Here is a 24245-nt window from a genome sequence, read left to right on the forward strand (position 1 = left end):
AGTTAGACCAAAATAAAATAATTTGCCTACCGAGGAGGAGGATTTTCTATCCAAATATGGTCTTGATGATAAATGCCTGTCAAAGATACGAGTAGATGCTTCTTCGAGCGAATGTCTGTTCGAGCGGATGCATTTAGTGCGAATTATAACCTGGTTGAATGTATTCAAACCAATGATATTGGATTTTTTTAACATCTGTAGTTAGGCCTAGTCTCTACGGAAATTTTGCCTAATTAAGGATGTACAGTATGGAAATAGACCAAAAGTGCGGAAATTTATCATAGCCAGACCAATAAATAAATAGGTTTGAAGTCCAGAACAAATGACTTTTCCATCAGGATCTTTGGTTACAATATTGTCCCTCGACAACTCATACTTGTCAGATTACTGATTAATTATTTTGAAAACTAAGATAAAGTGACCCATAAAATCTTTATCCCGTCCAGTTTGTTTGAAATTCCACAACAGATGTAAACTGCAATTTTTGAGCAACCTATGTCTTGCACTCTAAGAAAATTATTAGGTGCTACTGGGAATTTTTCATTTACTACTATGGAAATATGAAGACATAGTTACTGAAATGCATTTTACGAATTTTATTTGGTTTTCACTCGAGACAAAAGTTTAGTAGATGCCTTAGAATATGGTCCTCCTCTGGGAAAAAGCGATCATGCTGTTTTGTTATTTAGAATTTGTGGATATCCAACAACTGAAACTCCTAAAACAAATTGTAGTTCAATAAAGATGTGAAAAATAAGATTGACATTAAACATAAGGCTTGGAATAAATATCTTAAAAGTAGGGATCAGAGAAGTTGGAATAGTTTTGTTGTGGCTCGAAATCAAGTTACTAATGAAGTACGCAAGGCAAAAAATTCTTTAGAGAAAAAGATAGCATCAGAAGTCAAGGTTAATCCGAAATCTTTTTGGCAGTATGTAAATAGTCAAAGAAAGTATAAACCCTCTATTCCAGGCTTAAAAGATAATGTAGGAAACACACTATCGTTTAATTTTAATAAAACTGAATTGTTTGAATCTTTTACTGGGGTGTTTACCGTTGAGAATCTTGATGATATTCCTGTTGTAGATTTGAAGTTTGAACCACCACCTATCGATTGTGTTAACTTTTCAACTTCGGATATAACTAACTATTTGAGTGGTCTTGATATTTGCAAGTCTCCTGGTCCTGATGAGATTCATTCCCGTATTTTAAAAGAAAATTCTGATATTTTGGGGGAAGCGTTGGCTATTATCTTTAATAAGTTTATAAAGGAAGGAATAGTACCAGAGTCTTGGAAATATGGTGATGTTGTCCCGTTATATAAAAAAGGAGACAAGTCTGTACCATTAAATTATAGACCAGCAAGCCTAACATTTAATTTGTGTAAGACAATGGAAAAATTTGTGAGAGATGAAATTGTCATGCATTTTGAACAAAATTTATATTTCTCTGATGCACAACATGCTTTCAGGTCTGGCAGATCATGTGCTACTCATCTGTTAGAAGTTTTGAATGATTGGCAAAGATCATTGGATACTCAAAATTGCTTTGACTGTTTATATTTAGATTTCAAAAAAGCCTTTGAAAAATTTTTCACACGTTTGATTATTGTCTAAGTTAAAAGCATATGGAGTCAAAGGCAGATTGTTAAATTGGATTGGATTATTCCTGACTGGGAGGGAACAGCATGTTGTAGTAGAAGGAATTAAATCTGAATGGAAAGAAGTGGTTAGCGGAGTTCCTCAAGGTAGTGTTTTGGGTCCTGTACTATTTTAGTTTTTATTATTAATGATCTTCCAGATTCGGTTAAATATTCTAAAATGAAATTATTTGCAGATGATACAAAGATTTACATGAGTGTAAACAATAGAGACGATAGTATTAAATTTCAAAAAGACATTGATGCTCTGTATAAGTGGTCTATAATGTGGCAATTACCTTTCAATTTGACAAAGTGCAAGATTATGCATTTTGGATATAAAAATCATCGTGCATTTAAACATTTGGATTCAGATAGTTTTTTGTTATTGTATAAGGCATTAATTCGTCCAACATTAGAATACTGTAATAATGTTTGGGTGCCTAGATTCCTTGAAGATAAGGATAGATTAGAAAAATTACAACAAAAAGCTACTCGATTAATTTCTGAGTTGAGGGAACTGGATTATGAGAATAGGTTAATAAGATTAGATCTTCCAACACTACTGTAGCTTATAGAAGGAAGAGAGCCTCGGTTGTCCAGGTTTTTAAATTTTTTAATGGGTTTGATAAGCTAGAAGTTGGCAGTTTCTTTGAATTGTCATCAACAGTAGTTACTAGGGGACATTCACTAAAATTTAAGAAACCGAAAGTTAAAATTAAGTGGGGAGAACAAAGCTTTAGTACGAGAGTGATTAATAATTGAAATAATATGTCAGTTGAAGCTGTGGCTTCACAGTCAATGAATCAGTTCAAATCAAGACTTGAAGAACACTGGCTAAATCACCACCAGAAGTTTAAACCGTATGTAAGACACTTAGACAGAGGGGCGAATAAGCATTAATGCTTTAGATTCAAGATCAAGGTAAATCAAGGTAAATCAAGTCAGCTCGGCCACAGTCATCTCAGCCCCAAGTCAACTCGGCCCCATGTCAACTCTGAAGACTGAAGTATAAGGGTTAGGGTCAAGCTAGCTTCAACAATCAGGACCTCGGATATACATAAAACTATCATAACAAATGTGCAAAGAATATAGTTTACAGCATGGACCTGGCTAGGAGGTTAGGCTAATACTTTTAGTGGTGGCTATGCAGGAATAAAATATTAAAATCGCTTTAGTAGATTTAAAGTCTTCAAAAATACTGTAGAGCTGTCCCAAGCCAAATCTACGTATACAGTAAATTTACACTTGGCCTATGCCCAGTATTGCCAAGTGGTTAATGTAGACTGTAGGTACTATAGGCAAGAAGCTTTTGTGTGGAATGTCATTGTGAATCATGTCAGGTTGTAAACGGTTTTGGACCAGTCTGGCATTGAACCAGTTTAGCTACGAACCTGATACATGTACAATAGGCTGCAATGCTTGGAACATGTACATTTGCCATGTGGGCCGGCCACAATGTGTGTAGAATTATCGATTGCAGGATCCATGATTTCATACCTGAGCATTTACACTTCATGTCTTATTGATATGCTACACTAGTCAATAATAATAGTTTTAGAATATCATACAAAAAACACTCCTCCCAGAAACCCATTGTATGTACAGTACCATAATGCTACGGAATTCATGTTGATACAATTGCACTTGGCATTCCATGTGGCATTCAGTAGAGTACCTACATGGGAACATGGCTTCAAAAGAACGTTCATTGAAACTTACTGTCAATTTTCTTACACACAGTCTTTATTGTATTGTTTCTTATCTTGTTAGAATGTTTTACGTGAGTGAAGCAGATTTTATTTGCATATACAACCTACTGTATAATACAAAATGGAAAACCTTTTGTTTCTTTTACAAAGTAATTTTTAAATAGTTTCTGAAAGCTTATTTCATTTTGTTCACAGAAGCAAGTTGTGGTTCATGATTATAAAAGTGTTACGGTTCAATAATACTGAATAGAAGAGGTTGACAACACTCAGCTTTGCTGGATAAAAGCCTGTATGTCTGCTGATTTTCAGCCATCTCTGTGTTTGTATTCCACAGCCCTGCATTTCATTCAGCGGAAACTTTTCAATCATGGAAAACGACGTGAACAGAAAGACCTCTTGGAGGAAGACAGTATTGAGAATATTTGATCTGTTTCTGGTCATCTTCATTATAACGCCCTGCTGTATATTAGCCTGGCGAGGGACTTGGCTTCTAATGGACTACTACATTCTACCAAAAAAAAGCAAAGCTAGTTGTTGGATATCCCTTTTATTGGGGATTACATATTCTATTTGTTGCCATTTAATTCAAGAGGTACTTAATCGTACATGCACTAGACTTCGCACCATTCAAGTTGTCTACATTATTGTTACCCGCTTGTATTATTATTTGGCCGGAGTTTTTTCAATAAGCGTGTGGCGTGGGGTCTGGGGTCTTTTGGATGCGTATTTGGGTAAAAGTATCTTAAATGCTACTGTATCATGTGTATTAGGTTTGATAGTGATAATTCCATTCCGTGGTGTAAGTAATCTATCGTTCCCGCCAGGATTTTTGTCGTACGATTGGAACGAGAAACCATTTGATTTGTTCCACACACGTTTTAATATGCAACAACGAGACACAACATTTCATGAGGCCGTTAAGCATGTTGCAGATTTGTTGGTCTCATATATTTTGCTGATTCCCGCTTCCGTCGTAATTTGGAGAGGTGTATGGGAATGTACTGACCTAATCCTGTATCCGAAGAATCTCGGAATGTCCGGAATAGTATCCACTGCATCCGGGTACTCGCTGTTCTTAATACTTCTTGTTCTTAATCCTGGTGTTCAACGAATCTCACACAAACTGTCTAGTTTCTGGTTGCTGCGGTTGATCGTCCTGCAATTATATGCATTTATACAATTTATAGCAGTGAACAGTATGTGGAGAGGTATTTTTAATTTACTTGATGCATTTGTGTTTCCTGATTCAAAGTTGAATCGTGGCATCACTGCACATGTGATAGGTTTCGGCGCCCTCATCATCTTGGGGGCTTCGAGATCAACGGGTCAAGTGTCATTTATGGTTGATGGAGCAGATGAATCTGAGCCAGTAAAATACCTTTCACACTTAGTAAGTAAATGCTTTTTTTAAATCACACTTAGTTTATAGTTTACTTCACATGCAACTCCAAGTCCTAGTAAACACTATAAATCTGGGTGAGATGTCAGAATAAACTTTTGATGTAACACTGTTGGCCACACCCAAATGTTGATATTTCCTGAAAAAAACTTTATACTCAGTTTTAATGTTATAGTAGCCTACTTTTTACAGATAATTAGTGTCATCAGGCGGGCTGCACACAAATGGATATCGCAGGCCGCAAGCAAAAATTGCCGTTGGACCGCATGCGGCCTTCGAGCTGCACTTTGCCCACCTGTGCTATTATAAATGGTATAAATTATGCTGTACAGAAGAATTTAAACCCATGTCTCGGCAATGCTTTTAACATCCTTTATGATATATTTATACTGTTTTTTCAATTATGTAATAAATTTTTTAATATTCTCATTATTGTTGATAATCATTTATTAAAGCAGGCTTTGGATGAACAAATGTTGATATACAGTATTGTATAGTATATATATACAAATACTGTATTGTACAACTGATTTTTTTAGACACAAAAAGAGTGGTCAGGAATGGTTAATAAGATGGTTACACCCTATTTCCATCCTTTTTCACCAGTTTATATAATTATATTCAAAAACCTGTCTCTCTTTTTTACATTTTAACAAAAATAAAATCAGTTTTACAACATATCTGGAGCCTGGCTAAACATTGTTTATTGCTAGATTCATAGGATAGCAGCCATCCTGTAAAGGAATTTCCCACTGTAGCCTATTGAATGCAGTGACTGTTGTATACTGTACAGTACACTATAGAGCACATTAGACTTTTTCACCGACAGAAATGCTTGGCCTGACTGAGGTAATTGAGAGAAGTATACTGTAGTCATTATTACAGCTCAGCCACCATTATCAGAGGATAATTGCTGGATTAGAACAGTGGTTCCCAACCTGGGGCCTGCGGACCGCTTAGGGGTCGGCAAAAATTAATTGCTTGACCGCCAAGTCAAAAGGGTCTGCAGGGGTGTGTGGAAAATTTGGGGGTCCACAAGAAATGTTTGGGTCCGCCAGATTTTCAGGAGTCCATATTTCTCTCTTTCTTGTGTGATAAACATCTTCCTTATATGCCTTTATCAATAATGTGAAATATTCGCATACTGTAGTAGGCATAGACATATTTTAATTCCAATATTGCTTAATATTATAATAAATCTGTTTTTTTTTATGCTTTATGTAAGGGTGTTTAGTATAGAAAGGCCACTTGATAGTTAGTAGTCCTCAGGTTATGTTGTTTGTATGGTATTACCTTGATGTTGAATTATAAAAGAAAATCAGAAGGGGCAATAAATTTTACAAAGTTAAAAATGAATGGATGATGATTACATTAAAATCTTGAGTTTGACAGTGCCATTTCTGGCCATAGACATACTGTAACAATTTTGTGAATCAGCCCCAACCATGATTGGGCTCAGATGGTTTTTATTTCCAATTCCAAGCCACTGTTAATATTTTACTTTTGTGGCGAATCATCGTCTATCTATGATTTTCTGGAATATCGACATTGAGTAACATGGGGGGTCTGTGAAAACTTTTGACATACACAGAGAGGTCTGTGAATGCAAAAATGTTGGGAACTACTGGGTTAGAACATATCATAGTTTTGGAAGCTAACTGTAGGCATAAGGTGGAATTGCTAACTACTGCAATGCAACTTGTAATGCATTTAAAACATGACTCAATGCTAGCCAGATTGAATGCATCACTGCAGAACCCTCCAGTCTGCTGGGAACATTTGCTGGGACTCTTCTATTATGGGTTGCATTTTAACACCTGTACAGTACAGTCGATTAACACCAGAAATCAATGTATCAAATTCAGGAACATTTTTTTCATGTTAGCGGGTTACAGGTATTATTGCTTTAACATTGTACAAATGGCAACATATATTGTAGTCAATAATGGCTACCTTTTTATTCTGCAACAGAAAGGTTAATTTAAATATTAGCGTATGAAATGGGGTATGCAGAGTTTAATCTACCCAGCTGAAGATAATGAAATCTGATTTTTAACCAACCAGTGTTCCACAGTTTTAGCATTATGTATCTTTTTTGCTAGTACAATATAAAAAAATGTACACCATCTATTTTAATATTTTGCTGTATACAGTAACTGACAGTACTATCAAATTTTGATACACTGTATGTCATCTTTAGTTATAAAGCTTTGTCCAGATTGTAACATTTTCTTCGACAAAAAACGGTTATATGCCCATATATAGTCATGATGTGTCTATATATGGTCATGATTTGAAGTCATCATGACCATATTTATGCATGTCAAATGTTGTTTTCTTTTTTTTTTTTTCAATTAAAATGTGATAATCTGGATAGGAATTAAATGAAGGCGAAGAAACATACCACATTTAGCCATTCAAATAAAACAAAAGGACAGTAAGTTAAAAAGGACAGACATTTTGAGAGTAAAAATTGCAGTCTATTGATAAATATCAATATAATTAAAGTTAATAGTATTCCTGATAATAATCAAGTAAATTGAAACCAAGAATCTTAGAATGTCTTTATCTTTTTACAAAATATCTTTTGCTTTGTTTTATCTTAAAAAGATAAAAATACTATGCAGTAAGTGAAACCAAAAGTAGTAGTGAAGAGATAAGTTGAGAATTAACACAAGTTTCCGTGTACATCTCTTTATGGAGAAGAAAACTTTTTCATATATGATCTGTATTATGTAGATATAAGGTTAGTTTAGTAAATATATTCTCAACTTATGTCTAAAGTGCTACTTTTGCATTTACTTACTATTAATTATAGACTACCAGAATTGCTCACCATATTAAATGAAAATGACCAAAGTCTAGCCATAACATGCTTTTTAATTGATAAACCAATTTATTTTATTTACTTGACAGTATCTTCACTCTAATCACATTCTTCTTCAATTATAGGTTATCAAACCAGATGAATTTGAATACTAACTTTGTGTCTTGAATATCTGGGGTGGTCATGTGGTTCGATCTCCAATTGGAGGTTAACTTTTGTGTTTAATGACTGAAGGTTACTAATTGCTACTTTGGAAAAGTGGTCTCAAATCAAAAGGGCCTCGGAATTAGAAGGGTCTCGAATTTAAAGGCAAACTGTACAGTATAATGTAATTAAATGGTGAAAATATAAAATGAAATAATGTTCACATACAGTACAATGACACCATACAGAAAACCCTTTGAACTATGTCACTTCTAAAATCCATGTTTGTTTTCTATACAGTCCTTTTCCACCACTGGGATATGCCATTGCATCGTTAATTTGACTCCCGATCATATCTGTGTTTTATTTTGTTTTGCTGTAGATTATAATTCAATTTTTTTTTTTTTTGTGCTGTTTTACCTACAGCGGAAGGCTTGTAGTAATGGGCGGTACTCTCTACTAGTCGATGCATCAAGTGAAGACCAATCCCAATCTGCTAGTGATGAGGTACAGTTATATTTAATTAATGTCCACTTCTGTCTTTAGTTTTCTGCAGTTTGGCAGTTACTTGGCTGCCAACTTCTCTACTGGCATCTGCCCTTTATTCCTCTTCGTTTTAAAATAAGTCCTCTTATCCATCATCTATCATCTCTACCCTTCTTCTTCATTTGTCTCTTTATTGTAACTTCTTTCAATTAGCTTTAAAAAATAATGTATAACAGTTCAGAAAGTTTGTATCTCCTCAAAAATGTCTTCTATACTATTTATATTTATGTGATAAAAATACCTGTGATTTGCCCATGTTTTGTGGGTGTGGTATTACAACATCTTGACCATAGTGGGTATGATATGACATCATAATTACCATATATGGATATGATATGACATCATTATGCCATATATAACTTGATTGTGTGGACTTGAGAGAGACTTGCTATTGGAAAAGAGGTACTTTTCATTACTGAAACCCATTCAGGTCTTTGCCATCTTCTTGTTTTCCCACCTTTGCAATCCACCTTTTGTGCTTGGTTATTTCGTGGTAGTGATGTCATCTGTATGAGGTATTAAATCAAAATATTGGATACCAAATAGCTAGTGAATCTGTAAATCATCGTCAGACTTTGTTTGCTAAGTAGATTCTTGCTTGTTTAGTTAGTGCGGAAGGTCATCCAAATTTCCGGGGGACTCCCATGAGTTCTGGGAAACTTGGGCTCCCCCAATAATGTGGTGCTAGACATATCTTTTGGATATGATTATGACTGCAACAAGTCTTAAGAATAATTTCTAGGCCCAAGTGTGTGTGCACAGCAGTATCTAAAGCAGACTGCCTACTAACCGTACACACAAATGCATCGTGAAAAGTTCTCTTTAATATTATGTCAAAGCTTTTAACCATCGAAATCTTTCATGCCTTTTGATGTCCCAAATGTCTCGGATTTCATATTTATACATGTGTTAGTGATTTGAAAAAAAAAAAAAAATTTACATTAAAAAATATAGAAACCACAATTATGGTGTCGTTTACAACTGACACATTCAGCAAAAACCGTCACCGAGCTGCCATCTTTACAGTGTATTAACTTGAGCGTTCAAAACAATAACAAACAGAGTACCTCGTACAGATCACATGACTGATCAGACTCAAAAAGGTGGAGTCTTTATTCCTGTGGGGAAGGCATTTCCCCCTCTGATTGTACCTCCATTCTTAAATTTGTGCACTTATATCTCTGTTTTTTAAATGCCGTTAATTATTTTTACTTGCAGGATGAAAACAGCAATACAGATGAAATTACAAATTCAAATAAACCTGATATTATATGACAACTTTAGCTTCGGCAAGATTCAGATTTTAATTACATTTTAATAATGTATAATAACTGCTGTACAGTACAGTACATCATTTTGTTCATAATCAAATATTTTTACTCCATCTTTTTATCTTTTAAAATTATCAATTGAATAGAAACCAAGTACAGTATAGTGTGCTATTGAAACTTATATCAATTACAATACAGTACAATATACAGTATAGCCTTTGGAAAGGACTATTCCATTTGTTTACGGGTGTGAATTGGTTTAATTTTTTAGCCATTAATTCTTAAACATTTTACTGTACTTGGATTTTTGCAGATGCTTTAACTATCCTTCATGAAATACATTCTCACCTATGTTATAGGACAATAATAAACAAGAAGTATATAAACTCATTTGTGTACAAAGGAAGATGCTATATAAATTTAATATATTATTTTAATGTTTACATGTACCTCAATGCTTGTACAGTATTAGGTTAATTTATTTGTACCCTCTGAGGTATCATTTTGTCATCTCTGTTAAAGTCATTGTGTAAGTCATTCTGACATTTGTAGGACAAACAGATCCTATTGTCAACTTTTGTCTACTGTGTGTTTTACATGTTAGTAAATCTAACAAAACCTGTATATTAATAATAATCAAAGAAAGTTTTAGCTTGGTAACTTAGATTACAGTCTTCCATTTCCAAGGTCCTAAGTTCAATTCCTGCAGATGCCAGGGTTTTCCTTCATGACTAAAAACAACTTCATTTACTAACCGTATAATAAGGTATATTTTAAAGATTATCACTTGTTAATAGTGAGTGAGTCAATGAATGTGAACGTAATTAAGAAAAATATTAGTACACTGTTGCTCTGTATAAAATTATTTTTTTAATTGATAAACAAAATAGCTGTACAGTAATTATAACTATTATTATTTTAAAAGCAAGCAATAAATATAGAAAGACTTAGTCTTATTATCAAGTGCAAATAATTAAGATATCCATCGTGTTTTATATCTTAATAAAATGTACATTTCTTACATTTTAAACAGTTGACGAAATAGAATTAGTGTAATTGATAAATAAATTAGGCAACAAGATGCTTTAGGTGAACCGCAAGCATTTATAAAAGTATGCAGTGCATTTCTTTCTGTGATTTACAGTGAACTGCCGTACTGTTCAGTGCTTTAAGTTTAATTGATTTAAGTTAGTCTGTAAAGTGTTGGACTACTTTATCTTTCTTGCTGTATTCAAGTTATTTAGACCAGTGGTGGCGTTGGCAAGACTCCGGGATACAGTACTCTATATTAAGAATCCTGAACCCCCAATTATTTTATTGAGGAACACTACTTTGGAAATGCATTTTCGCAATCGTAAAGTGCTATTTCTGGGCTCGAAAAGGTGTCCATTCTTAGAATTTGCTCACTTGAGCCCCAACCATGCTAAGGAACATGGATTCCCTTTGGGGAGTCTCTGGTGCCAACACTGATTAGACTAACATGGCTACACAAACTATTTTAATTGGACAAGATTATGAAAACTAGCTAATGTAAGATAGACTTATAAGAAACTTTATTTTTGCATTCAACATGTTAAAGTGAAATCTTTTTATGATGAAATTCTTTCAATGATCGTCTTTGTTTAATCTATTGGCATTTGTTAATTGTACTTGTCATGACCAGTAATGCAAAATATATGGTCCTGGATCTTTATTACTTCTAGTTTCACCAACATGCAGTAGTGTATGTTAGTATTTCAGCTATTACAGTAGCTTAGCCAATCGTATCCCTTGTAGCATATGTGGCAAAGACAAGCCAAACCAGTCACTCGTCGCAAATCGTGTTTTAGAGAAAATGGCCAAAACATGCTGGAATGTCAAATTTTTAAAAATCTATTTAATTGCACTAAACTAACCTTTATATATCTATACATCATTCTATGCTGTTATTTTCCCCATTTTCAATGTTAAAACAACAATTTTTAAGGATTTAAAGATAGTTTCTGCATGAGAAATACCTGAAATCATAAACTTTGAAGGCTGATTTCTCATATATATTGTTCTTTAAATAGCTGTGTGATTAAACGCTTGTAACTTTGTAAGGAAATGTCCGATTTGATTGATTTTTTTACCATTTTATAGCTATTATTTTACTCTCTAACACTGTATTAATAACTTGGAATCGATTTTTGCGACGAGTGACTGGTTTGGCTTGTCTTTGCCACATAATTAGACTAAAATATGATACTGGTTAGATTTTAGCTTATGCATGTATTTTAATGGCTTATAGAATTACTATACATTATTTAGAAATAATGTAGCCCATTTTAATATTACACTCCTAATTTTAGGTTCAATGGGCATTATTTGAATATTTAAAATTATTAGTATTGTAATATTTCACAGGTATAGGGTTATTTTGTTATTTTGTTTTGAAATGTGTTTTTTTTTTCAAATTTGCCCAAGCATAACAGACCCCAAATCCTGAAATTCTGAGTTTGCTTTTTTATATTTGGCAAACTAAATTTGCCGCAGAATACTTCTATGAAGTTTGAAAATGATCTTTTTTCAAGCTTCAATAAATTAGTTTGACATCTCAACCTTGTATTTTGGCCTAGGGCTAATTTTGCCAGCAAAAATACATGTGAGTAATGGTTAACCATGAACCCTGAATTATGCATAGGCCTATTACTCTATATTATTTCCTCACATACTGACCCTGATTTACAATTGTCACTTTGCTTGGGCAATCAACAGTATTTGTTTAAAGTACTGTACTAACAATTTGGGACCACAGAAAAGTGGTCTTTAATTAGAGGGAGACCAGTATTTGAAACCTTGTTTGATATAACTACCACCAAAAATCACATTTTCTTGTATTTGAACAAAACTTTCTTACCATAACAATTCAATCACAAAGCAACAAGATAAATGCTTAAGAATAGTATTTTATATAAATGTTTGTTACAACAATTGAATATGCTGTAGTTGTAAGAGAATAAGACCAAAACTTTTTGAATATTAAAAGAAATATTTGAAAATGTGTCTTTAGTGCGTAGCTATAGTGTAAAAGCTGTATAGTGTCCATAGGAATTAATAATACTGTAATACCAAATATTTATTATTGTTTTCATTAAGGGAAGTACAGTATAGGAGAAGTGTTCACAGGTTTTTTTAATAATCATGGTTTTTTATCAGTTTAAACTGTTTGAACATTTATTTTTTTCGCAGTATTTTTATATGATTATGCAAATATATAAACAGATACAGTATATATACTTACATGCATCAGTAATTTATTTTTATTTACTTAGGCTATGTTCTCACACGGCTGCTAACAGTTAGCAGGATCCAGATCCTGCTAACCTTGTATCCAGATCCTGCTAACCGTTAGCTGCCGTGCATCTATACGAGAAAATCCGGATCCGGATACTAAAAATATTATGATCGAATCACTGGCCAATAAGAAACTAGAAATTGTAAACGCGTATGTGTGATTGGTTTGATGATAAACATGTGTTCAACTTGCTAACCGATAGCAGTATCCTGATACCCTGGCTAACCGATCGGGCGTTGTCACGCAGGTGCTAACGGTTGTCTTCCGATCCGGATACTAGGGCTTTCGTGAGAACCAGGCTTTAATTGTGTGTGCAAGGAAAATATTTCAAACTTTTCAGGGACCATATGTTAATGACCACATGTTTAATTATAATGCCCAAATATTGGTTTACTACGGACCAACCAGTTATAATTTATCAGATTTGCACAGAGTAAAACTGCAAGAAAAATTTTATGCAGTTTTTCGAAACTGTGCTTAGAGTTACATTGCAAATTTTAGTATTACATCATAATTTGCTTTGTTTTTAAAATGAAAGCAATCAAAGTAACTGAGGCGTATAATCACAATTTTGAATATTAAGAAACACAGTAACTAAAGTATTAGGAGAATTGTTTTAGGTTTCTAATAATCATGGTTTTTGAAGAGTTTAAACTGTTTGAACAATTTCCGAGGGACCATATATGTCACTGGTTAAGGATCACAGGTTTACTTATAATGCCCAAATATGGGTACATACTCTGGACCTACATGTCATAATTTTCATGTGTATGCTCTACAAATTAGTATATGATACTACTTTGCACAGTTTATCAGATTGCACAGAGTAAAACTCTGCAAGAAAATTCTTGTGCAGTTTTGTAACTGCGCCAAGAGTTACAAGGCAAATTTCAATCTGGATCCAAAGAGGCATCTCACATCAAATGATCAGGTGCAGGTATTGTGTAATATTGCATCATGACTTTATATTTGTTTTCATATTGAAAGCAATTGAAATAACATATGTATAACCACAATATAAACAATTTTCACAAATTTGATAAAATTGTGCATAACAATACTGTATAATGTCTTTGTTGTTCATATAAGGTGCATATAGAAGCCTGACCTGTACCTATTAATTATGCAGCTGAAAATGCTTTCTTTTCAAACATGCCCATAACCAGCAGTGTTCTCCCAACTGAAAAATTTTTACTGGTAAATTTGTCCATAAAAAATTGCAATGCGCACAATGTGAGGTACGTTACCCCTTTTTAGTTGGGTTAAATTACTTGAAGACACAGTTCAACACATATTCATAGTGTAGATATAGACTGGAATGATTTTAATTTATTAAGAGGGCCAGCCTGGACTACCTAAGCCTAATCAATAGTTTTTTTTATTTTACAAACTCAAAATTTTTACTGGTTGGTTAGTTATTTTTACCGGTAAAATTGACGGCTAAGACGGCTTCGGGAGAACACTGACCAGGATGGGTGGGGGTGGGAATTTTCTATTGTGGTACTGTAACATTTTATCCTAAACATTGTTTTTTAAAGCAGCACTTCTCATGAACCGAGTTACAGGTCTGGCAAACCAATCCTCTAACAATCTTTTATATTGTTTTTGTGATTTGCTCTTACAAATTTAACTAAGCTCTTTACCATGAGCTGTGTTACCATGGATGAAAGCCCAATGGTAGGCCTATCACTCAGTCCATGGTCTCATTAAAGATCAAAACACTTTTGTTGGTGTGTTTCGTATGTATGATTGCTACAGGCTGTGAGAGAGTGTAGCCTAATCTACCAATCATACAATCACTCAACTTAAATCAGCTCATAGTAGATATAGTGTAATCTGTACCATTAAATAATAAAAAAAGAAACACTGGTAACAATATTTTCATTAGTTTTGAGTGTGTTTTGTTTGGTCTCTTAAAAATTCTATTGTGTTACATCTGTCATGGAAGAGTAAGGATGACAAAATGTTTGTCTCCCAAGCCTGACCGACCCAAACTCCATAAAAAAATACAAGAGATGATGTGTTTTTTGGGCTACTTGAGTATCAGCCTGGTGAAGAAAAACTAATGCAGAACCAAAGGAGATCAATCTGTTGGACAGACATGTTAAATAGATATATGATCAAGATAACTGTATTAATTAAACAAGTTACCAGTTCCATTCTTACTGGCTGATATTAGAAAATAATAAATACTGCAGGCTACAATATATAGATAAGAAATTTAATTAAAACAAATACAATACGAACAAACAATATATAGAATAATTTATTCGGAAATTGTTTCACAAACCTGCCACCCATCAATAATAATTTCGAGAAAAATTATATTTTGACTTTATACAACCTTTGTTATGAAAAAAAAAGTTTTCTTTCTGCCTGCTGCCACCAAATGTCTAAATGATTTTAAAAAATATACTGTATTTGTATAACATATTCAGGCTAAAAAACATAATTCTGTGAATTTACAGTTCTATCAAACTTGTATCCGTTTTGTAAAGGTTGAAAGTCCAAACCTTAGCAACAATATCTAAGGGGCGGGGCTTATTGGAACCCTGGGAATAAGAAACCGAATGATGGCGCTGTTCAATATTTTCTTTTCGCACTGATGAAAGGCTCTGCAGAGTTGGGAGGGGAGTAACAATTAACATGTCAGGACACAGTCATAGGGGAGGAGGAGGGCATGGACACGGGAATTGTGCTGATGAACATTCGCATGATGACGGTCCAGAAAGAGGAATGCAATTTACTTTATACACAAAAATTGACAAAGACAATGTAGAATGTCTAAATGAAGTAGATGATGGGTCGGGAAAATTGGTCTTCAAGCCCTGGGACGAACGGCTGGATAAAGAAAAGGTACGTGCCCAGAGAAAGGCCTCAAGTAAGTAGTAGTACTGTCCAACCTGTGGACGATCCTGTCGATCTAGGATTTGCCTTTTCAGCCATGAAATCACCCACCAGAACCTATTAGGCATTCAGCTTCGACATACTCGAACCCGAGGAGTCAACCAAGAGAGAGAGAGGGCTAGACTAGTCAGGGCTACTTATTTTAGTTTTATATTCGAGCATGTACACCGGTCATAGACAAACGAAGGCCCTAAGTTAGACCTAGATTAGATTCATGCTTCTTATCAAGGCATTTACCTTTTATTTTCTTCTTTGTCTTTGTAGTTGGTTGAAAGTGATGCTGACGAAGAACTTCTTTTTAACATACCGTAAGTAATTTTTAGTTAATTAACATAATTTATATTTATAATGTATGCCCAGAGATGTATGTGCTAGGCCTAGGCTTACCTGAAATGTAATAACTAATACCTCCAATATCTCAAGTTTTTATAATGAGATTTATATTATTACTTTATTTTGTTTTAGAATTCGCAATTAAAATAACAATCCGAAGCACAGAATACAAGGCACTGGCATCATAATCATATTTTCTTTGGTCACTAGATACTGAGTTTGCAAACCATAGTTACCAACCTGAGAGATTTGAAATGTTTGAGTGACTACACCGGCACCGGGTGCCGCCAGGGTACATAAACAAAAATATTTTTAATAAAGATAATGTGAAACGATATAGCGGAAGCTGGCAATTGTTTGGTCCGAGTACGTAAACTTGAAAGAAAAATTTGCTTGTGAATTGATTCTCGAACGAGATAACGAAATCTCTCTAATGACTCAAGTTACTGCATGACCATTTATATATTTGAATAAAACCAATTTATTCTAATTTTGAATACATTTTCCCCAGAATTTGTTATAATTTGAGAACACATAGACTTGTGCTACATGCATGACAAATTTATGATCACGCATATGTTTCTGCAAAATGTGTTTTTCATCCAAAATCACTTTGAAATGCGGGACCGTCAAGCACAGTGCCAGATGGTTGGTATCTATGGCAAACCAGCTCATTTTGTGCAACTTTCTTCTACTTCTTGGGGAGTATCTCTAGTCATGCGATACACGCACAACCTAGTACATTCAATGCCATATCATCCTCCCACCACTGGTACCCATTTATACTCATGGTGGAGAGAGGTAAACGTAAGTAATGTGCCTTTAACCAAGGACACAAGCAATGAGTCATCAGTCTCGGACTCCCGATCTTGCGATCGGAAGTCTAACACCTTGCATACTGCTGCACATGCTCCTACTAATCCTGTTGGTGTCATAATTTTATTTTGTTTCATGTAGTTTTACAGGACATGTGAAGTTAAAAGGAATTGTTGTAATTGGTGGCGAAGAAGATTATCATCCGGCAGAAATGAGATTGCAAGTATTTAACTATAAAATTGAATCACAAAAGCAGCATTGTATTGTATTCAAATGAATTAATGACGTGCATTCAAGTTATAACAATATTCAGTATGAAGCCTACGTCCTTAATATTTGAAGACAGCTTAGTGGAATTTTCTCGAGTCGATGGTGTTATCAGACCCATAATAAACTTGTCAACACCCAAGTCTCTCGCATGAGCATCTACTTTTTGCATCTCGCGCCTACGTGATATTATTTCGCGCATCATAAAAGTGTTTATAAAAGATAAAATATATAGCCCTAATTATCCCCTAAAATAAAAAAAAAAAAGAAGTGAATTTGTCATTAAAATGTGAATACAGGCCATGCTTATTCTTTTAATGAATCTATACTGACCGACGACTGTATAATTCATAGCAGGTCCCGTCCACTACAATTTAAAAAAAATATAGCGACGCTCTTTTTTATGATTATTATATAGAGGGTGCTATATACATTTTTTTTTCTTGCTCATCACACACCAAAAATGTTGGCAAGTATACCATAACGAAGAGAATCTTGGGGATGAGAGGATCCCTATGGGACAGACAGTTTGATTAATATATGCAATATTTTGTAGTGTTTGTTTCAGTATTTTTGCTAGTGTTTCTGTTTTAATTCTCTGTGTCATGTCAAATTTTCCCACTATTTTGCTAACGTGCAAATTGCATTACTGGTACTGGTAATGAGTATTTATATTGAGCCTTTCCCTTGCGGTTATGAAGCGCAAGCCAAACCTCAATAATTCAGGAAAACAATGGTAGGCATAAAATCAGTCATTATTCTGGAACCTGAAGCATCACAGTAGTACAGTCACACAAACAAGAAAGACAAATAAACAGATTACAACAATAAAAACACAAAAGGAAAAAAGCAGCAAAAAGAGAGTTAGGCAAACAAGTAAGTCTTGAGTGCACGTTCAAAAAGATTAGGATCGGAGATATCTCTAAGGTCAGTTGGAAGATTATTCCAAAGTTTTGAAGCATAACATGGAAATGGAAAAGCCTCCAATTCTCTTGAGGCAAAAATAAACTTTTTTCCATTTACCTGTTGTAAAATTCTCCCTGAAAGTGGGAGACCAAACCAGTGGCATATCTGGAAGTCTTGAAAAAGGTGGGGCCCCTGTCTCTTATACACATCTAGATGTGTATAAGAGACAGGTTGGGAGGGGGGTTGTTGATTCATGGGAAAAAGAACAACTACTCATTTTGTTTATGTATGTATATACACATAACAGGTATATTTACTGTAATAAGAATAAGAAAGTTTACCTGACCTTTTTCAAATGGTGAAAAACCTTGAAGCACTCCCTAGATACGCCACTGGACCAACCTCCACAATGTACACAATTTCAGTTACGTTTAAATTTTCATTTCCTTGTTCTCAAGCTGGTTGTTGGTGATCCAGTTCCTTGAAAATATAAATATTGTGAACTCCCTGCTCTTCATTGGCTGGGTGATGTAATTTTTAGAAAATTACATTTTTAGTCTAGAAGTTGACATGACTCAAGAGGGTAATGTTACATTTAAATCTTTATATTTGTTGTTCAGGTTTAAGAACCGACCTCACATGACCTTCGATGATGTAAGAGCCGATGCTGATCAAGTGTTTGAAATGCAGAGGGACAGGACAGGTGAGCTGGAATACTCAACAAAGTAAGTATCATTCAAATAATTGTGTTTGTCTTATTCATCTCTTCTTAAGGATGTAAACATGACGAGATCCATAATCTCGTCTTCTGATCATCTGTTCTAAAGGATGTAGACAGGACGAGATCCAGGATCTCGTCATTTGATCATCTTTTCTACGGTATGTAGACACACGACGAGATCCAGGATATTGCCATCTGACCACCTTTTCTATAGGATGTCGACATGACGAGCTGATTATCTAGACATCTGGGTGGCACTTCTAAGTTTCCATAGTAAATATATAATATTTACTAGTATCAATCTAACTACTAAAAAGTTTAAATCACATTCTTTATATGACAGCATGATGGGATCTCAAGGAAGGTCTAACATTTCTTTTAAGTGTCACGGTGCTTATTTGTGCATGCATGATACTACCATACCCTAACTCTTTCCATTTTAATTTTTCAGAATTGCAAGGTTCTCTGGCGTTCACACCCTCTCAATACATTTTTCAAAAAACTTTGGTGAAGACTCAACCAAAATATATTACATAGGTCTAAGGGGCGAGTTTTCGCCAGCTCCAAGGCAGGAAGTTTTGCTTGTCTCCTACGAAGCCTACCCAAACCCAGCTGACCACAAGACTAGCCTGCAAGATCAAGCTAGGCATGAAATTCAATGAGGTTGCATTGTATATTTATTTCACCAAAAGCTCTATCATCATGATTGCAAAGGACTGTTCACTAAAAAGGGGTACACATATTTTTTCTATCAATACATAGAGGGCCGTATTTGACTGTTTGAATGAACTGAGTAACGTGGAACCTGAAACATTAAATTTTTTTCTGATGTTCCAAGGTAACTCATGACTTCATACTGAATACTTATCAAATCCAAGTTTAAATCATTAGGAAAACAAATTTTAAAAATATTAGTCAGCGTCTTCATGTTCCTGAAGCATTTTGTTTTTTTATATGCAATTTGTTTCTGAATAAATGTTGCCATCAATCTGCACTGTTCTGTTGTGAATTGATTATGATAGTGTTTTGAAATTTCTTTAAGGACACAGCCTCCTTTCTATTATAATACTGTGTAGAAAAAGCCCCCACTTAGACATTAAAATTCTCATAAATGCTCAGGTATGTTTTCGTCTTTATTATATACGAGCAATGCTTTGTTCACTTCAGACTTGTTGAATAGCCTTGGCATATTTGAATCTATTTTCTTTGCTTCTTGCACCACGGACATGTGTATTTTTAATACTGAATGTACTGTATATGGATGATTGGAAACATCCAAAATACCTCAACATAATATTCCATATTTTAGTTATACAGTTGAACTTGCCGAAGTCAAATCCAAAATGGCATTAAAAACCTGTTTGACTTCGATAAAGTTTGAGCTGCAGATCATTAATTAAGGGAAAGCCCAACAATTTGGCTTGGAAATTATTCAAGTTAGGCAAGTTTAACAGTGTATAGACACAAACAACATACTATTATTTAACAATTCAATCAGTACAGTTTTTGAATTGTTTATTCATGCTCTGTTACTTCTTCATTTTCACACGTTTCAATATATGAGTATACAGAAATTACCATGTATGGAGACAAAAATAGAAAATCAAAAACCGGACTTGTATAGACAGATGCTGGATGAAGTAACACAGCACCCTCTTACAACTAAACAGCACCCTATGACTTATAGTATTCCAACAATTGTTCATCTTTTGGTTTCAATACAGTCTTATCTTTTAAATTCACAACCCAGCCAGGCTCAAGTCCATAGAAAATCTGCCTAGGATCCTTGCGCATTGATAACATTGCATACCGAGTGTCCTGGGATAAATCCGGCAGCTGGTACCCAAATTTCTGAGCTAAATCAAATCTTGCTTTGCGTACTTTATCTGGATCAGCCAAGTATCCTCGCTTGTCGGGATTTGTGTAGAAATCGACCAAGTCTTTAGGTGGCAGCGAACGACGCATGATTGGTACACCACGCTGAAAAAATATTATAGGGTAAGCGAGTGCATTAACGCTTTGTAGGTCATAAAAGCTAAGAGTGATGATTCCAGCGTTGCGCTCAATTGCTGCGATTACGTCTTCTGTTGCCCATTGCACTTCTATGTTGAGCTGAGCTTGAAATTTATCTTTACCCTACAAAAAATGAACAAGTTAAGATGATGTACGTAGCATAAATCTTGAAAGAGAAGATAGCATTTTATATAAATACTCAAACTTAGAATTGAGATATGTAGAGTATAGGTCAAGAACCAACTAGACCAACAAGAATACCCAATAGATATAGTTTTACTTTGCATTTATATTAACAGTCATGTTTTGGTGGGTAATAATCACACTTTGTAATAAAATCCATGAAAAGAGAAATTTAAACCCAAACTCACCTCACTGACAAGCTGCACGCCATAATGCTTTTTAAAAATGTCGATACTGACAGCTCTAGCATTGACCAAAGATGTAAGATCTACAGGTTCGTCTGGGTTAATTCGACCCATGTCGACCAAATATTGTAATTTGTTTAACGATATTGGTAGATACTGCCTCCTCAGGCTGAAATCAAATAGTACATATGAGTAAACTTGTTAGGCTAAAACAGCGCCAAAATAAAATTAGGATGAAATGGGTCAATTACATGACATCATTCATGGACAAACCTGATATATGAAGAAGACTTAGGATAAACTATACATATGTCAACATTGCATCATTCACACAACTTATATTCAGAACAGCAAGAACAACAAGGATTATTTCATGTCAATTAAACATGCCCACCTTCCAAGTATTGAGAAATAGCGTTAAATGTTTGACAAAAGTGGAGTAGAGATTCTAGCACCACTGACATGCGGAAGCCTACCTGGGTGCTGAAGTAAGAAGTAAGTAAGAATTAAAAGAAAGGTAAATATTTTTTTTTGTAAGGTAATTACTAATACATTGTAGGCATAGTCTACTATACTGTAGCTCACTAAATATGAGGCCAAGATTTGTTTTTCATTCTTGGCTGGTAAAAATGCATCACAATCATTTCCTAAAATTAGAACAAATTTGATGAGATCACATTAAATAAATAAATTCTTGTTTGAACTGACATGGAATGAACCACAAGAGTATCTTAGCAAAACCTAAGAAGGGCACATTAAAGAAAAAAATCACTGACATGCAATTCAACGATACTGTAATTACTCTGTATGGAGTAACAGGCAAATTGGTTTTGAAAAAAAGACAATTTTGAATTTATATATTTTGTGTGGAACAGTACAGTATTGCAGATTAATATACGCACTGCTGTCCTGCATAATATGGTTCCTTAGGAATGCTTAAGTAAAATGGAGATTGTCCCCCTTCAAATCCAATTCTTGGAGGAATACCACGCTGTCGTTGTCCTTTCTTTCCCCTGCCACAGCGGTTTCCTCTTGTTTGACCTCTTCCTCTTCGTAATTTCTACAAGAATAAAAAAAAAAAAATGTAAAGAATTGGATATTTGTGACAAATACAAATAGTTATTTTCTTTAAGTTATTTTTGGCCTAGAATGAAAATATTACCATTATTTTGCTAATTTATTTTGGTTTAGACAAAAAAGGCCTTTGTGTTTAGTCTGAGCCTAATACTGCATACATAACTGTTCCTCCATCTGACACTAAAAGTGATCCCTCTGAAATCTTGGTGATATAAAATAATAATAATAATAATAATAAAAACACTCCACAATAACCTAACCTGAAATACATAACATTTAACTTTCATTAAAAACGAATGACGATTGTACACATCTGCTTGTCCCGCTGCGGGTCTAGACCTAATTGTTGTTCGACTATCCAGTCCTCCCAGCCCAGTACTATGAGTATCTTGCCCAAATTCCCGGAGTGAGTTCGGTCGTGCATGGTTCCGAACGTCCTCCACACAGGGGACCATGCCTGTTGACAAGCACTACTAAGAAGTTGAAGACTCAAGTTTAAAGGTCACGGGAGTAGGCCTAGGTTAGGCCCAGGAAGAAGGGAAGGGTAGGCTGTCGTTAGCGAACTCGGCCCAGTCAACTGTTTGGCGGAGGACATCAATCATCAATGTCCCGGGCCTAGGCCTAAAAGAATAATCAAACCCATAATATTCGAATTACAGTCAAAATTATTAAGTGAATACACAAATTACCATTATTTTACCTTTTTCCGTGCTCCAGGGTTATCTTTGATGCTGTCTATCCTGATCCTTGGCATGTTTCGCACTATTTCTAACCCACGTTTTACACCGTTCCCGTAAGTCGCCATTTTGGATTATCGACGGTAAATTAGACTCTTGATCCACTCGTGAATTTGAAAAAGCGGCTGTTCCGTAGTGGTTTCATACTGTAGGCCTATTTCAATAAAAATAACACAGTATCATTAAAAATTAAATGGCCACAGAGGTGGCGCTAGGATTTGCCGACGGGGGGGGGGGGACGATGTTCCCGACGAAAAAAAAATGTGGGCGTGGTCTGGCGTTGCTCAAAATCCCTCGGAAGTGTTCCCCGGGAAAAATACGAAAATTTAGTGGTTTCGAAGGCTTATTTGATTGATTTTGGAGTCTACTAAATATGTAGAATACTGACATTTTTTCTCATTTCATTTCATTTCATTTATTTATTTATTCAGACAAGTGTCTTGGGGCCCCAAAATCAACAAAATCACCATGACAAAAGTCTGGAGCCCAGAAAACTAAACTTATCTACAATATTAGCGAGTATATAAAACTAACAGTTAAAAATGTAAAAAGTGAATGGCCAAGACAATTAAAATAATAAAAGAATACTCAGATTTCGCACACAATTGAATAATTGATAAAATTTAATAAAAAGAACGATAAAACATTTATGCGTCGAAAAAAAAAAATGTTTAACTTGCCTTAAGAAAACCGAGAGAGAACAAAGGACTGTAGAATCTTTTAGTTATGAAGGAAGTGAGGACCAGACAAGGAAACGATGGATAGCTGAGAATTTGAGACAATAGACCTTTCCGGAGTGTCAATCAAACTTAACAACTGACTAATCAGAACAGCGCTAGGAATACGCGCACCTCTTACAAACACACGTGTTGTCCAAAAACGCACGTGTTCGCGTATGTTTTAACACTGCCGTCTTGTGGGACCTTAGCAACAATATCCAAGGGGCGGAGCTTAGCGGAAAGGTCCATTAGTGCGAGCGTAGGGGTGTTTGAAGGTGAGAGAATCAGGTTAACGAGGATTAATTACAAGATTATCAACAACACTGTAACAGTAATTAAAATTATGACTGTTCGAAAAAGTTCGAAAAACTACTGGTAATATAAATCTTAATTTTTACTGATAATACGATTCTAAAATCGGCTATACTCATATCCATGAATTACTGTAGGTTGCAGGGGCGAATCCACAGGATCTCCTTAAAGACTAGGCCTATATCTTTCGACTCTTCCCGGTCCCCTGCCACGCA

General features: G+C 34.8%; 3 protein-coding genes across 4 annotated transcripts in view; 2 read left to right on the plus strand and 1 right to left on the minus strand.

Moving 5' to 3' along the window:
* Window positions 1–11380, plus strand: part of LOC117124976 — an 11776-nt gene extending 396 nt beyond the window's left edge. Inside the window, exons 2-5 of one of the 2 annotated variants that reach the window (XR_004448053.1) lie at window positions 3547–4741; window positions 8148–8228; window positions 9486–9599; window positions 9631–11380. Coding sequence is in view for 1 of the 2 variants with exons in the window: in XM_033271325.1 (XP_033127216.1) it covers window positions 3719–4741; window positions 8148–8228; window positions 9486–9542 (1161 nt within the window). In the remaining variant the exon portion in view is untranslated. The other variant, XM_033271325.1, reaches the window with a different exon arrangement.
* A 4057-nt stretch (window positions 11381–15437) lies between these two features.
* LOC117124975 (PITH domain-containing protein 1-like) lies at window positions 15438–19796 on the plus strand. The gene is made up of 5 exons (XM_033271324.1): window positions 15438–15710; window positions 16026–16069; window positions 17052–17129; window positions 18704–18808; window positions 19256–19796. The coding sequence occupies exons 1-5, from the start codon at window positions 15501–15503 to the stop codon at window positions 19464–19466; spliced, it is 648 nt and encodes a 215-aa protein (XP_033127215.1). The 5' UTR covers window positions 15438–15500; the 3' UTR covers window positions 19467–19796.
* A 496-nt stretch (window positions 19797–20292) lies between these two features.
* Window positions 20293–23117, minus strand: LOC117124974 (39S ribosomal protein L15, mitochondrial-like). Its single transcript, XM_033271322.1, has 4 exons — window positions 22963–23117; window positions 22088–22245; window positions 21189–21354; window positions 20293–20940 (listed from the first exon to the last, which is right to left on the minus strand). Exons 1-4 carry the CDS (start codon window positions 23065–23067, stop codon window positions 20479–20481), a joined length of 891 nt encoding a protein of 296 aa, XP_033127213.1. The 5' UTR covers window positions 23068–23117; the 3' UTR covers window positions 20293–20478.
* Window positions 23118–24245: the final 1128 nt, after the last annotated feature.

Source organism: Anneissia japonica, unplaced genomic scaffold (assembly GCF_011630105.1).
Source record: "Anneissia japonica isolate Jap-2015-1 unplaced genomic scaffold, ASM1163010v1 scaffold288249_len478412_cov200, whole genome shotgun sequence".
NCBI classification, from domain to species: domain Eukaryota; kingdom Metazoa; phylum Echinodermata; class Crinoidea; order Comatulida; family Comatulidae; genus Anneissia; species Anneissia japonica.